Below are 13,917 nucleotides of genomic sequence, written 5' to 3'. Positions count from 1 at the left end.
TTTCCTTAGACTTGCACTGATTTTAATGTTTTATGCTTCTCTGGGTGAGGGTTAGCCATGCCTGGCCTAGTGCACCTCACAATTTTGTCACTGAGTTAAGGAAACCCTGGCACACGGTCAGGAGATGGCAGTGAGAGCAGAGTGACTGCCTGGACCCCAGTCCCTCCTCGTGCTGTTCCCACCCCACCACAGGAATTCAGGTCGGTCCCCGTATCCCCAGGGAGCACACAGGCAAGGAGGAGCGTGGCAGCAGCTCTCTGGCTCCGTGCTCACTCTCTGCAGTGCTGGTGGAGGTCTGCTCGGCTGCTCTGGAGACTGGAGCATCCCTCATTTCAGTGCTGGCAAGGATGCGGTTTGCAGTACATTTTTCCTGCCCTTTCTGCAGGGAGCTGCCGTTGTTCTGCCTGTGATCCAGGCACCATCCTTTATTTCTCAACAGTTTTGTAACTCAAGATATGATCAGAAGAATGATTGAAAGGATTTTCTACAAAAAATACGTGGCTATTGACTATTGGTTTGCAGCACAGGAATGGAAGAGCCTTTAAAACCCGAATGCTAATACAAGTGTGCATAGGTGAATGCTGCTTCAATTTTTGACAGACATGAGGTGGTATTTAAGAGGATTGTCTTGCTCTTGTCTGGAAAGAGGGGTCTAGCTGCAATCTAATAACTCGGGCAGCGGACAAGGAAGAAGTAAATTGTATTTGTTACAAATTACCGGAGAAGCCTATTTGTCCTTTATTAAGCTTCAGAGGCAGAGTGACTCCAATTGAGGGAAACGTATAATTCTATCTAGTAATATGTTCTGTTACCAGAATTATGGTATTGAGCCTTTAAGATCACCTGTGACTTCTATTAATCTCCTGGCAGCTTGCAGAGCATGACCAAGCACTGTAGGTATGAGGACTAACGCACAGGATATGTTTGCTGTCTGCCCTCTGATCTGTGTGAGGCACACGGCTCACGTCTGAATGGAATTCAGTTGAGAAAGAATGTATGCTAAGTGAAATGCAAGGGTGACATTTGGGGGCAGATCTCTTCGTGTGTTTGTGGCATCCAAAATCAGTCCCCTTATTTTCTAATTATCTGGAGATGCCACTTAGAACTGTAGCCCCAGCAGTATTTGTGACCTACATGTGAAAGCCAAGGCTGAGTTTTTGGGGTGGCAGGAGGTTGCTGCCATTTGCCCACCTTCTGGCTCTTGTTCTTACTGTTGCCTCCTGATATTCAACTGCTTTCCTCCCCTTCTCCGGGCAGGGCTGTGAGTGAGGTGTGTTCCCTTGGGACGTTTTAATCCATGCTGCCTGGTACTTGGTACTCAGATGCACTAACCAAATTGGCCTGCTGGCACATGGATCTGAATTAAAGGTTTTCTCTGTTAAGGTATCTACCAGTATGAGCTAGATTACATCCCCCAGGAAAGCAAGGACTTTGCAAAATCCTTCAGTATTGGCCTAATTCTGTTCTCTTAAAAAGTGAAATTCATAGCAAATTCATCCGCTGACATGCCAAGGCAATATTAGTGTAATGCTAAGATGATTCCACAAGATGAACTCATATGTAGGACAGCCAGCATGGCAGGATGTCTACATCAGCATTATCTGGAGCTTTGTGCATCTTGCTCTCAGAGCGAGTTACCGTGGGTGGTTTGTTGCCCGTTGAGTTCAAAGCGGTTGGGCTGCGTTCAGCCCAGTCAACGCAGCAGGAGCCTCTGTCACATAGAGGGGCATTTGGGTTAAGAAATACGTCTGCAAAAAGAGGAGGTAACTGCGAAGTTGAACTGCAGATTCACCATGGGATTTGTCCCTCTGTCTCAATTCCAAGTTGTTTAAGCTTTTTCTTTCTCACTACAGCTCCCTAATGACTGAAAAGGAAGAGGGAATTAGTTTTTACAGCCGTTTCTACGACAAGCTATTAGCTTAGAAGGCAGGATGTCCAGTTCAGATCCACAAGGCTAGCCCCAGTGCACCGTGTGAGTTACAAGGATGTGAATTGAAGGGCTGTGGAGTGTCTAGTCACTGCAGCTGCTGGCAGCTGTGGTGGAGCACAGGCACTCCAGCCGGCCCTCCTGTGGCCTGCGATCTCCAGGTTGTTTTAACTGAGGCGATGTGACGTTCTGAGAGGGCTGCCTGTTCCTTCATTCCTCGTGTTTTTTGAAAACCTTTATTGCAGCTGATGCAAAAAGAAAGAAAATCATAGTGGAAAGGGGAAATATGCTTCCCTAAGTACTGTGTTTCCCTACATTGCTCAAGCTATTCCAGATTTCTTCTCTTTATATACATAATGCTTCTTAAATACTGCCATAATATTTGTCCATTCTTGCTGTTTCTCTGCCAATTTTTAAATTGCCTGATTAATTGAAGCCCATGGTATGCTAATTAAATGACAGAAAAACAGCTAACCTGGTGGTAAGAGGCACACCTGTGTGTGCTGTCTGTGAACCTGAGCTGTATGGCAGATGCTCACTGCTGAACTGCTGAGCACAAAGATGCATTGTGTGACTCACTTGCACTGTTTCTACTACCATTATAAACTCTGAGGGCACTTGATGAATAACAGGGAGTCAAGAATGAATTCATCCATGTTTCACTCTGTAACCATCTATTATAAATACTGAGCCAAATTCTGCCTCCAGATACACAGCTCTCATTGAAGCCTGCCCACTGTATTTATTTTTAAAGATAAAAGCACTTCTGTTAGTTTCACAGAGGATTTCTGTGACACGGTCCATTGTAAAGATGTGAATATCCTTCCTCAAGAGCTCGCAGTGGGGCGGGGAGCGTCTGCCTGGAACAGGGCACTTGAGAGATAACAGCCTTTGAGCTGTGATGGTGGGATAACAGCCATTGCCTCCATCCAAATGAGTTTTAGGAGCACGTTTCGCCATGCTCACGCCTTACTCCCTAAGGAGGCAGTGGGTTTCTCTCATGTAACTCTGGGCTGAGCTGCAAAATGCACTGCACTGGTGAAGGGAAAGCTGAGCTGGGTTTAGGTTGGTTGGTTGGTTTGTTTTCTGAGCTTCTTCGAAGGATGAAGATGGAAGTCTTGCCTTGCATTCCCAGAATAGGCTTTGTTCAGCCCTCGGAGCATATTAATGGTGGCTAGCAGGGGCACATCTCAGGGTCACCAAGCTCTGTGTCGCTGCTCAGCCCACTGTTTTTGTTGCAGCTCAAAGGAACATTGGGCTGGAATTTTTACCTGCTCCTGCAGTCTCTGTGCAGTCATTTATCCCTGGGGGAATGGTGCTGGTGGGGGTAGGAACAGGGCTGCACCTACCAGAACAGCAGGGCCCCTCCTTTTTGGGGTGGAATTATTGTTTGTGTCACATATTTATTGTGAATGAAATCTCATATTCATGATTCACCATGACTTTTTAATTTAAAGCAACTCTGAAAGCCATTGTATCTGATCAGAAGGGGGTTGAGTTATCAATTGTGAATAATTGTCAGTCAAGCAATGATAGTCTTTCATTGTGTTTAGATGCTTTCTGCAAACTGACCTGGCTCCTTGGAAACTGTTGTTCCTTTGTGATAAGTTTCTTGATTCAGTGCCCTCGGAACATATGCACTGTGCAGTTCTCTGCCTTCTTCTCTAGACTGCTCAGCCTTTTGTGACACGTGGCTGCTTGACTGCATTCAGCTGATTGCTTTTAGATGCTTTTTTTCTTCCAGGAAGAAAGAACTGCAAGGCCTGCTGGATTTCGCTTCGATGTTGCTTAGGTCAAGCCTTTCTTTCCCTAGATTCACCTTATTATCAAAACACAGATTACTGTATGCTGCCTTCCTAGGCTACCTACTGGGCTGTTTTTCCACGAGGCACAGCCCTAGCCTGGGGCTCATACAGTGGCTTCTTTTTCTGGCATGAGCTAATTAACAGGAGTGGAGTACATGTGAAGTAGCAAATAATGGTTAGTTTTGTTTATGTATAAATACTGATAGTCATTGGAGAATGCAAATGACTCTATGGGAAACAAATGTCTCCCACACACTATTTTGGACAAAAAGGGAATGAGTGTGATTGCTCACCCAGCTGCATGCAAGAGGGATGCACACAGGTTCAGGCCGTTGGGGAACCCAGTGCATGTTCTCAAGTGTTGTCTCTGTCGTGGCTCACAGCAGGCCGCACGTACCATAGAGGAGGAATCCTGTGGCTGAAGAGCTCCCTGCTCTGCAAAAGCCAAGTTCACAACTGCAACAAAAATGTTAACAGTGGCTTCACGTCTTTAAACTGTTATTGCATTCCCCCTGTCACCCATGAAGATGTCATTGAATTCTGATGGCAATTCACATCTCATTAATTGGGTCAACATTTCACTGTATTTAACGAGTTAAAATCAGATTAACAGAAGAGCAACCTGTGCTAATAATTGCAAGGCACTTGGGAGCCAGGGTGGATTTGACCCATAACTTCGATTGCTCGTGGTTCCTTTTGGTTTCCAAGCAAGTTCACTCACAGCTGGGCCAGGCAAGAAGACACTTGTTCATTTAAGCCGTCTCTCCTTTGCAGGACGTCAGTTTCTGGTACCAACCCTGAGCTGTGCCTGGTGGCTGACTGTTGTCCGGGCATAGTAGTCCACTCGGCTCTGATCTCTCCTGCTAATGTCGTTACAGGACAAGTGGTGAAGGAGAGTAGAAATGGCAGAGGATAGGAAAGATGAAGCCAAGGCACCGCACTGGACTTCGGGTCAGCTAACAGAGGCTGCTTCGCACCCACACTCACCTGAAATTAAGGAACAGAGCAGCGCGGGTGCCGGACTGGTCAGAAGTGCCAATGGGTTTCCCTACCAAGAGGGCGAGGAGCCTGGGCTGGGCAGCCGGGAGCAGCCGGGGACGTATGCTCGCAGCAGAGAGAATGGAATCAATGGAGAGCTGTCGGCAGGGGACAGAGAGACAGCAGGTAACGTGCCACGGTGCTCTGCAGCTGAGCCAGGGCTTTGCTGCCCATGGGAGGACATCTGCTGGGGATGGGCTAGGGCAGAGAAGATGCTCGGGCCTGGCGGCAGGAAACAGCTCAGCTGTTGTGCATTGATACACCTTGTTCTTGTGTGTGCATGCACAGAGGATGGTCTCTGCTGTTACTGCTCACAAGTAATAACACCTTCTGTATGTCCACCAGCTATGTGCAGAATAACGCACCGCTCAGCCTGGCCATAAATACTGCAATTCAGAGTCAGCATTTACTGGCCGTTCCCTAGGCAGGTTTCGCAGGATGCCCGCTGGGGTTTTGTCTATTTGTAAACTGTGTTAGGGCTTTAGCATTCTCCTTGTTATGGGGAGCTGGGGGGAGGAAGTGTGAGTGTGTAAAAATGAAATATGCAAAGCAAGTTTCCTGCTTTAGAAATAAACGCTAATTCACTCTGTGCAGATTTCCCTCCTTAAAGCCCAGTTGTGCAGTGCAAGGGGAATGTCTCTTGTACCGGCAGTAGTGCCCTCGGTGCATCCATCCATGCATGCTAAAGAGATCTTTCTAGCAATGTTTGTTGGCTGTTGTCAGCACTTTGAGATACTATCCGTAATTTCTCAGCAGCAGGAGAATCTTAAGGCTCTCAGACCCTAAAGTCATTTCATAAGCAATTCTAGTGGAAATGAATATCTGCTAAAAGAAAACAGGTTTGGATTTTAAGAGTCTCTTCTTGTGCATAGCCAAAATGAGAAAGCCAGCAATAAAAGAAATCCCATGTAAGCATTCAGGTGAACACGTTATTGGTAACTGTTTGCAATGATGATAACAAGATCTCTTTCCTTCATTTTAACCTAACTTTGAACTGTTCTTAGCCAGCAAATAAGCAGGAGCAGTCATACAGGACTTGAGAGGTAAGATGCTGCAGTTGTTACAGATGGGCTTGAGCTGTGGGAAGACGTGAAAGCGATTTTTCACAGAACGTTCTGCAGGCACACCCATACATATGGAGAAGTACTGATTACAGAAGGAAGGGGATTGGCCTTTTCTTTATAAAAGGAGAAGTACTCTTCTCAGGTGCTCTTAAGCTGAGGCAATGTGTGGGGGACCTGATTGTTTAATTGAGGAATTAGGAGCTAATGAGCGAGAGGAAACAGGGATCCAGTGCTGCCCATCACTGGGTGTTGTTGTAGTGTGTTTTTACTTTGCTTTCTGAGGTGAAGGACGAAACAGCAAAACAGACCAGAATGAGGCAGCAGGACTGGAGAAACGCACTTGCCGAGAGAGCAAGGCTGCTGTCTTGGTGCAAAGTTTTCTTTGATCACCGCTTTGTGGCCTCATTTCCTCCTCCCCTGCTTTTTCTCACTATCTGCTTAGATTGCAAGATCTCTGGTGTGGGGACTTACTGTCAATCTATACAGTTACTGCTAAGGAGTTTTATTATAGCTTACTTCATGGCATCTTTATCCTTGAACACCAAAAAAGTCTCTAAAACTGCTTGCATTCACGCATGAATTTCTGGTTCTCTGGAAATTCATGTCCTTGAGCTCTGACTTAGAGGACTGTCAGTGCAACATAAAACACACTAGGATACAGAAGATATATATTTTTTAATCATTTCACTCTTTTTAAAGGCCAGACCTGTCAGCAGTTCAGGGCAGTGGCAGAAACAGAAAGGGTCATGTGTTCCCAAAGCCACATTGGTATTTGCAAGTGGGATATACAGCATCACAAAGCAAGTTTGATTCAGAATTTGATCTTGAATCAGGATTGCTGTTTGCCACCAACCTCAGCCATCTTTGCAGTGTTGGCTTATAGACTGTTACTGCTGTGGGGTACTGTCAGATAGGGTGTTTAAATGTCACTGTGATACACATAATTACCAGTTATGCAAATCATGTAATCACTTGTAGTAGCTTGCTGACTCCAAACAGATGAGGAGAAAATGCACAGGAAGCCAAGGTCGACTGAGATAATTAAGCTGAACTGTGGGTTTGTGTGGATTTACAGCAGTTTTATTTTCTCTGATGTAAATCCAGAACCATAACCTAGGCTTCTGTGGCATCTCAGCCTTCGTGTCTGAGTCCATAAATCTCCTCCAGCAGCAACAGCAAGCTCATTGGAAGTGGAATACAGGTATAAGCAGGGCATTTCCCTGCTGATCAGAGTCTGGCTGTGTTTTGAGGCATTTCATCTGAGGAAGCTCCCCTGCTCTGAGTGGCCCACCAGCAAGAATTCTTCCATGAAAAGGGCAGTGCCTCACTGCCCTGGGGGCATTGCAGAGCACCACAGTGGCCATTCGCAGGGCTTGTGCTGTACAGTCTGTGGTAAGGGGAGGTTTAGAGTTAGTCACAAGGGCACAGGCACCTTTGCTAATGCTGGTGTGGTGCTGAGTGGTGGTAGTGGCAGAGGAGATTACAGTTCTTGCTAAAATGCATTCGATCCATCACTGCAAGTGACGTTTTTAGGTTGGCACAGTTAAAATTTACCTTCCTATTTGTGTGTAGCTTCTCTTGGCATCTGTCTAGGAGTTACTGAATCTGACCTCAATTTTGGAATCCTCTGAATTTAGCTGCTGCTCTGCCTTTGATCGATCTGGCTCTGTATCTCGCTGGTAATGGTTGCATTATGAAGGCACATCAATGCCCTCCTTTCAGACACCCAATGGGAGCGGGGACTGTGCCCTGTGTGTGGGCAGGGCGGCCTCAGGGCCTGGGCTGGCATCCTCTGAAGTTGGAGGCTAATATATGTGAGAGAAGAGGCCCAGTTTATTGGTGTAATGCATAGGAAGCAGTTATGGGTGTGACATAAAGAGGAGTGGTAAAGCAGCTATTCGTTTTTATTGTGCATATGTGTGTGTGTGTATATATATGTTTTCATACTGAGGTTGTCCTGGCCACCCAGCTCTACCAACCACAAGACCCACGCTGCTCCTAAGGAGCTCCTGAAGACACCTTGCCTTTGGGCAGCATGCAGCTCCCCGCTTAGTCTTAATATGCTCTCCCTGATCCCTCCGCGTTCATACTCACCTCCCATACACATCTGCAGTGTCTTCAGTGAGCATTTTGGAAGTCTTAATGGTGGGGGATGAGAGCTGTAGCTCTCGTCAAGCCAAACATTTTCATGTCACGTGAGATACGTACTGCAAACGAGGCACTGATAGCGTAATCTTCTGAAGCTCACTGTGATAGGGAAAGCTTTGGATTGGGCCGTGGTAGATCACAGGATGTGTTTGACCTGTAACAAAAAGTGAGTGTGGCAGCCTTTTCTTTGCTTGCTGAAAAGTCCTGGTCAGCCAATCGGAAGGAAGCAGTGAGGAGCAGTAGATGCACTTCACCAGTGTTTGGGAACTAGCAATTCAAAGCTGTCCATCACATTTGACTGGCAAGGAGCATCAAGCTGCAAAGGTTTGTTTTTCTACACTTAAAATGCATTTCTTGTTCTTCTCATTAGTGAAATGACTAATCTGTCAAATTTATATGATTAGGGGCTGTATTGTGAAGCATCTTCTACAGTGTATCTTTAAGTACAGTGACTCAGCTTTCTTCATTATACATCAAATACAGGCTTAGTATTGGAGGGGGTTTGGATTACCCACACAGCTATCTGATTTTTTTTCTTTGGACGGATTAAAGGAAAGAATTCCTATTATCAGAGCGTCAGGACAGTGGCTCTGTCCTCATGTCACTCATATATTGAGGACAGTAACACGTCCTGCCAGAGTAACAGAGCCCTTCATGTGTCGGCAGAGTACCCAGACTGTGTGGGATGCAAAAGGACTGCTGGGGAACTGTAGCAGGCTTCATGACACAGCACAGAGAACCAGGCTGAGTGCTCACACATTGTTTTTCAGAGCTCTTGTGTCATTGGGATGGTGGATGTGGTGGAGGCCGGGCCAGATAAATGAGAGACGGTTGTTTCTGGAGGCTGGGGAAAGCAAGAGGTTGGTGTGTGTTTGTAAGTGAAACAGGAAGAGAAGAGAGCCCTAGGATCTCTACGGAATAGACTCTGTGTGGTGAGAGTGAGAACAGATGTGAGCAGAGCTGGTGAGATGTAAGGTGTGTGAGAGTGTGGCAGGGACAGGAGGTGGCAGGGAGAGAAGGAAGAGTTGAAGACAAGGACAATGGAAAGTGCTTCAATTTTATCAGTTATCCTGAGCCAGCACATCCTTTGTGTAACAGCAGATATTGCCCCAGAGAAGAGGAGGTTCAGACAACATGCAATGGCACAGTCCATACTGAACAACCAAGAGGAGGAGCAGGAAGGGGTAATTCATGTTCCAGCCCTTGGTGTAGTTTATCTAAGTTCAGCCATTTGTTTTAGGCTTTGTTGAGCAGACTAAATGAGCATCTGCAACAAATCTGTTCCTGTGACCAACTGCTCCTTAAGTAAGTATATTTAAATAAGCTGCAGAGAATGTCAGCCTGAAAAACTGCCCTGCCGTTGTCAGGGAACAGATGAGCAGAGATGCTAAATTCCCTGTTAGGTTGGCTGTGCAAAAGAGTCATGGGGAAGGTCAGGATTATGCACGTTTCAGCTGCCTGCAGTGCATCAGAGAAACAGTCTGTATGCTACCATCTTCCATAGCCTCCATCGGTCCTCACAACTGCTGCACTGTCAGAAAGTCCCTGTGACACGTACTGCTGCTGGCTCAGGGCACTGAGCCCACCAGAGCTGGGTGCAGGATTGCAGCAAGGTGGGAGGAGGCAGCAAGCACAACAGCCTCTCTGTGTAACTGTGCCATGCAATTCACTGCTTTGCTTTGTGATGTGTTCATTTTTTTTTAATTTTTTTTTTTGTTATTTCATCTTCTTTTCCTTTGTTTTCCCTTTCTAAGATACAAGCTGTAATACTCAAACGACTCTGCCACTGCCAGTAAACATATAAACAGACCTTTGTACGGAGGCCTTTTAGTCTTTCTTCCCAACAACACTGCTTTGACAGAGTTCTTTTTGTTTGTCCTTTGGCACTGGCTGTCCTGCTGCTGCCCAAGTCCTTCAGGAGACCCCATGAGCCCCCGACCTCCTGGTCCCAAAAGCTGCCTCCCAGCCTCTGTGTCAGATGTTTTCAGCAACAAGCACATCTTGAGCAACACAAACAAAATGCATAGCAGGATGCAAAATCAGAGATGTTGATGGTTGAACGCAAGTACCGTGCTTGTCGCATTTCAGTTGTTTGTTTGTTGTTGTTTTTTTTGCAAAGCTTGAAGAATGGCTGCCATGGGAAAGAAGCTGTTAATTAGGTATTTTGATCTCACATCCTTTGCCCAGGAAATGTGACAGTAATTACTGTGCACCATCACCTTTATCTGTTGAGAGACAGGAAAACATAGCTGGCTTCTGAAACTTTTTTTCTGCATGTTAGGAGTGACACAAGTGTCATTTTCTGGGGCACGTTATTGGAATATTTCAGGCATTCATGCTATGTTGCTGAAGAGAACACAGGCAGAAGCAGCAGAGGCTCTTTGTGGCACTCTTAAAAGATGTTATTTTTACCATTCTCTGTTAAGCTTGCTGTGGAGATTCTCCTCAGATGTTCGTTTTCTCCGCAGAGAACCAGGATTGAGGCCAGAGGAACTCAGTCTTTCCAATGCATGCCCCAGCTTCTCCCTGACTGTGGATATTCAGTAGCTACTGCACAGATGCTCGCTGTTGTCTCTGAAGGCTCTTCTGTGCCTTTGCACTGCTGCTCACTAACTCCACTAGGGCACCTCATTTTCTCCAGCTGTAACCTCTCTGAGGGGATGGCTCTGCTCTTCTGCCTCCACTTGGGACTTCGGAGATCAGTTGGGCATTGACTGAAGTGCAGTGGTTGCAATGGAGGGGCTGGTCCCAGCTGTGGGCAGTGACACCCAGGGAAGCTCAGCCTCCAGTCTCCTGCATTCCCAAAGCTCCTCTGAAAATGTCAGCCTCTGGTTCAGGTTTGTGTGTGAAAGCTGTCTTAAACCAGATACAGAAACACCATTAAGTCAGCTGCTGCATCTGTGCCACATCAGAGTCAAATCTAGCTAAGAGGAGGCATCGACCAGCTATGTCCTTTGTTCTCCCTGTTGTTTCTGACGCACTTTGGTGTTTTCTAGTTAGGCCATGAGCATCCTAAGAGGGAACCGCATGAGCAACTGTGCTTCCTTCAGCAGTGGGAGCCAAACGTCAGTGCTGGGGTTGGCTTGGCAACCAGTGCTTGCGATCAATAGCAGCCTTTGAGAGGTACAGGGCGCATCACGGCCATGCAGTGGAGCGGCAGCTGAAATGACATTGTTCCAGCTGCACTGCTCGGGCTGTGTTTCACTAGTGCTGCTCCTGAAGGTGCCTTTTAAAACAGTTGGAGGCACGCTTCAGGGGCTGCATTGCCAGGATAACTGCGTATGGTTGAAGGTCCCATCAGGATACACTTCTTGGGAGAAAAGGTGCCAAAGGAGGTTGGTGGCAGGGCCAGGGTGGGTGATGCTACCTTGTGCAGTGCTGAGGCCATGACCTCTGGAGTCAGCCCAGCTCTGTCCTGCACAGAGGCAGGGCTTGGTAGTTCTTCTCTAAGTCCAAAGGGAAGCCGTGAGGGTGTCTGTTACCACAGTGGAAGCCTGGGGTACCTGCAGGAGCACTGAGTGGCATTTGGCTGTGGGCAGTCTTTGTGACCGCAGCTGGATGATGGTATCGCTGCAGGCTGTGGCAACACATGATTTTCCTTTCCAAATTTGCTCTGAGAGCAGGACAGTTGGAAGGAACACTCATTAACAAACAAGTAAGCCTTGTTCTGGAGAGACACGGCCCCTCTTGTTTCAGGCAGAGCTGAAGTGCCAACTTCCTCTCTTGCAAAGGAAGCAGCGGTTCTCAGGCAGCAGTTGGTGGGTGGACATTGTTGCCTTATTTTGAGCCCCTCACTCTGCGCAAGTGATTGTCAGCCTGCAGGGTCTTGCACACGATGCACAGGAGCTAAGGTCGTTATTCCTCTCACGCACATGCTTTACTATTCCCTTCCTCCCACTTTTTCTGTGGCTCAGTGCCTTGCCTGGCCTGGCTCACCACAGCCCCAGTGGCCGGTCATCCCTCCTTGCCCCTAAGGGCAGCAGTGGCCCAGCCTTGGCAGAGGGGAGGCAGGACCAACACATCATTTACAGAAGTATGAGGCATGCAAAGTCTGCTGCCACTACTGCAGGAGTGCCAGGTCTTGCTGGCTCCTTTTTTCTGCGTTGCCATGCCAACTGGTCCCTGTGCTGAGTGAGATCTCTCTTCAAGCTCCGCTGAGAGAAAGTCTGTAGCCTGGGAGCTTAGTTAGCATTCAGGAGTGCACAGCCTCTCTCTAAAGGTTCTGAGCCACAGCCAGACTGTCTGACAAAGGAAAGGAGCATTTTTCTTTCTTGTTTTCTCTTTTCTTCCAGTATTTGCTTCTCAAGGTTAAGGGATATGAGTAGATGGGGAGAGAGTCTGTGAGCACCATGCAGTGGGGTCTCACTGAGGCACAACTTCCATGGAAATGGAAAGGAAATACTACTTCAGGGTGTATTTGTGGTGCGAGATGTATCCATGTAAGAATCACGTATATATATGTGCGCAAATGTCTTGGTTCAGTTAACCCAGATTTTAATACCCTGTATAAAAATGGGATGGCAAAGGCAATCTGGGCTTCAGTTCAAGCATGGAGTTGAAATGAAAGATTAGAAGGAAGCTGGGGATAAAAACCCCATCTTTGTCTTCCCTGCTGATTTAAGCTGTGAGGTGAAAATACAGAGCAAGTCATCTCTTCTCATGCAACATGCACACGGCAGGTTAGGACAGCAGAACCAGCAGTTTGTGCTAGTGCTTTAGCTTGGGTTGTTCCTGTTATGCACAGTTGCTACTGCTCACATTAAATCATAAAGATGATTAATACAGGTTTGCTTGCCTTTGCCAACTGAAAGGATGGAAATCAGCCTAATGAGGCTAGCTTTAGATGGTAAGTGAGCACCAATAATCCATCGCCTGTCCGCCCCAGCTGTGAAAAGGTTGGTCTGGAAATTCAAAGCAAGATTCAAAGTGATTGGGCTGTGAACTGGTTCTGACTCTGTCACTTGTTCCTTGGGTGATACTGAGCAAAACACTGACGTTTTCCTGGGCTATTTTGCAGACTGACTGCAGAGCAGAACCAGTGGTGCCTGGAAAGCTCATTTTGAGGTTATGGTTTGGAAATGCAGTCTTGTTCTGGCAGTTTTGTTGTTACTGAGACATTGCTTATGGCATGCAAAAGTGCAGGAAATTCAAGGCACCCCAACCGTATAGACAAGATCGTGGGCCCTTCTGTGCATGGAAAATACTTGAACTTGAATTGCATTCAGTATATGGAAAATAACTATGGTATATCATCATCTCCAAGGCAGGAAAATCTGCTAACTGCTTTCCAGCGAGTCGTTTTCACTCAGGAAAGATCAAATAGTTCACAGAAATCAAATTCACTTAGAGACAACATACACTTTGGGGAGATGAAAATAAACCCCAGATATCTCACTTTTTTTGTTTGTATTTCTTTCCTTGAGACCAACTCACAGCAGCACACAGCCAATTTGGCACAGCTCCCAGCAACCTGCGCAGCCTGCAGCAGTTACAGCGAGGCTTCTTTGCAGCCTCCTTCCATGCCACTGTGCAGCTGGCAGGTTAGAGGCATAGCACAGAGGTGCAGGAGTACTGGTGCTGTATGGGTGCAGCAGTCCTGACTTAGTAGAGCTGCTTTCCTCTCTGTTTTCGAGAGTAGGGAGCAACTTCAGCTGGGGCTGTTGTCTTTCACCCCAAATCAAGGGTTTCTGCCCAATCCAGGGCAGTGCAACTTGTGCAGGTTGTTGGTGAGCTGTGAAGGCAGCTGATCCTTTGCTGCTTTCTCTTCCTTTTGCTGCCAGGCTTTCTATTTCAGAATAAATATATAGTCCTTCCAAACAACTGCTCTTCGAGCTCTTTCTTTTTCTCACTCACCCTTTTTTCTCACTAACATTGCCTCTGGCATTTTATTCCCCCATTCTCTCTTTGTATTCCCGGTTTTATCCCAACCACCCCA

General features: G+C 46.8%; 1 protein-coding gene across 1 annotated transcript in view; it reads left to right on the top strand.

The window, feature by feature from the left end:
- Positions 1–13,917, top strand: part of MAP2 (microtubule associated protein 2) — a 189,122-nt gene that overhangs the window by 122,707 nt on the left and 52,498 nt on the right. Inside the window, exon 5 of the mRNA XM_042822366.1 lies at positions 4,611–4,896. Within this exon, the coding sequence (XP_042678300.1) occupies positions 4,635–4,896 (262 nt within the window). The 5' untranslated portion in view covers positions 4,611–4,634. The remainder of the gene's footprint in view (positions 1–4,610; positions 4,897–13,917) is intronic.

The sequence above is a fragment of the Centrocercus urophasianus genome, unplaced genomic scaffold (assembly GCF_019232065.1).
Source record: "Centrocercus urophasianus isolate 14NV4802_14NV808 unplaced genomic scaffold, USGS_Curo_1.0 seq_20, whole genome shotgun sequence".
In the NCBI taxonomy this organism is placed as follows: Eukaryota; Metazoa; Chordata; class Aves; order Galliformes; family Phasianidae; genus Centrocercus; species Centrocercus urophasianus.
This window is presented reverse-complemented; position numbering and strand designations above follow the sequence as displayed.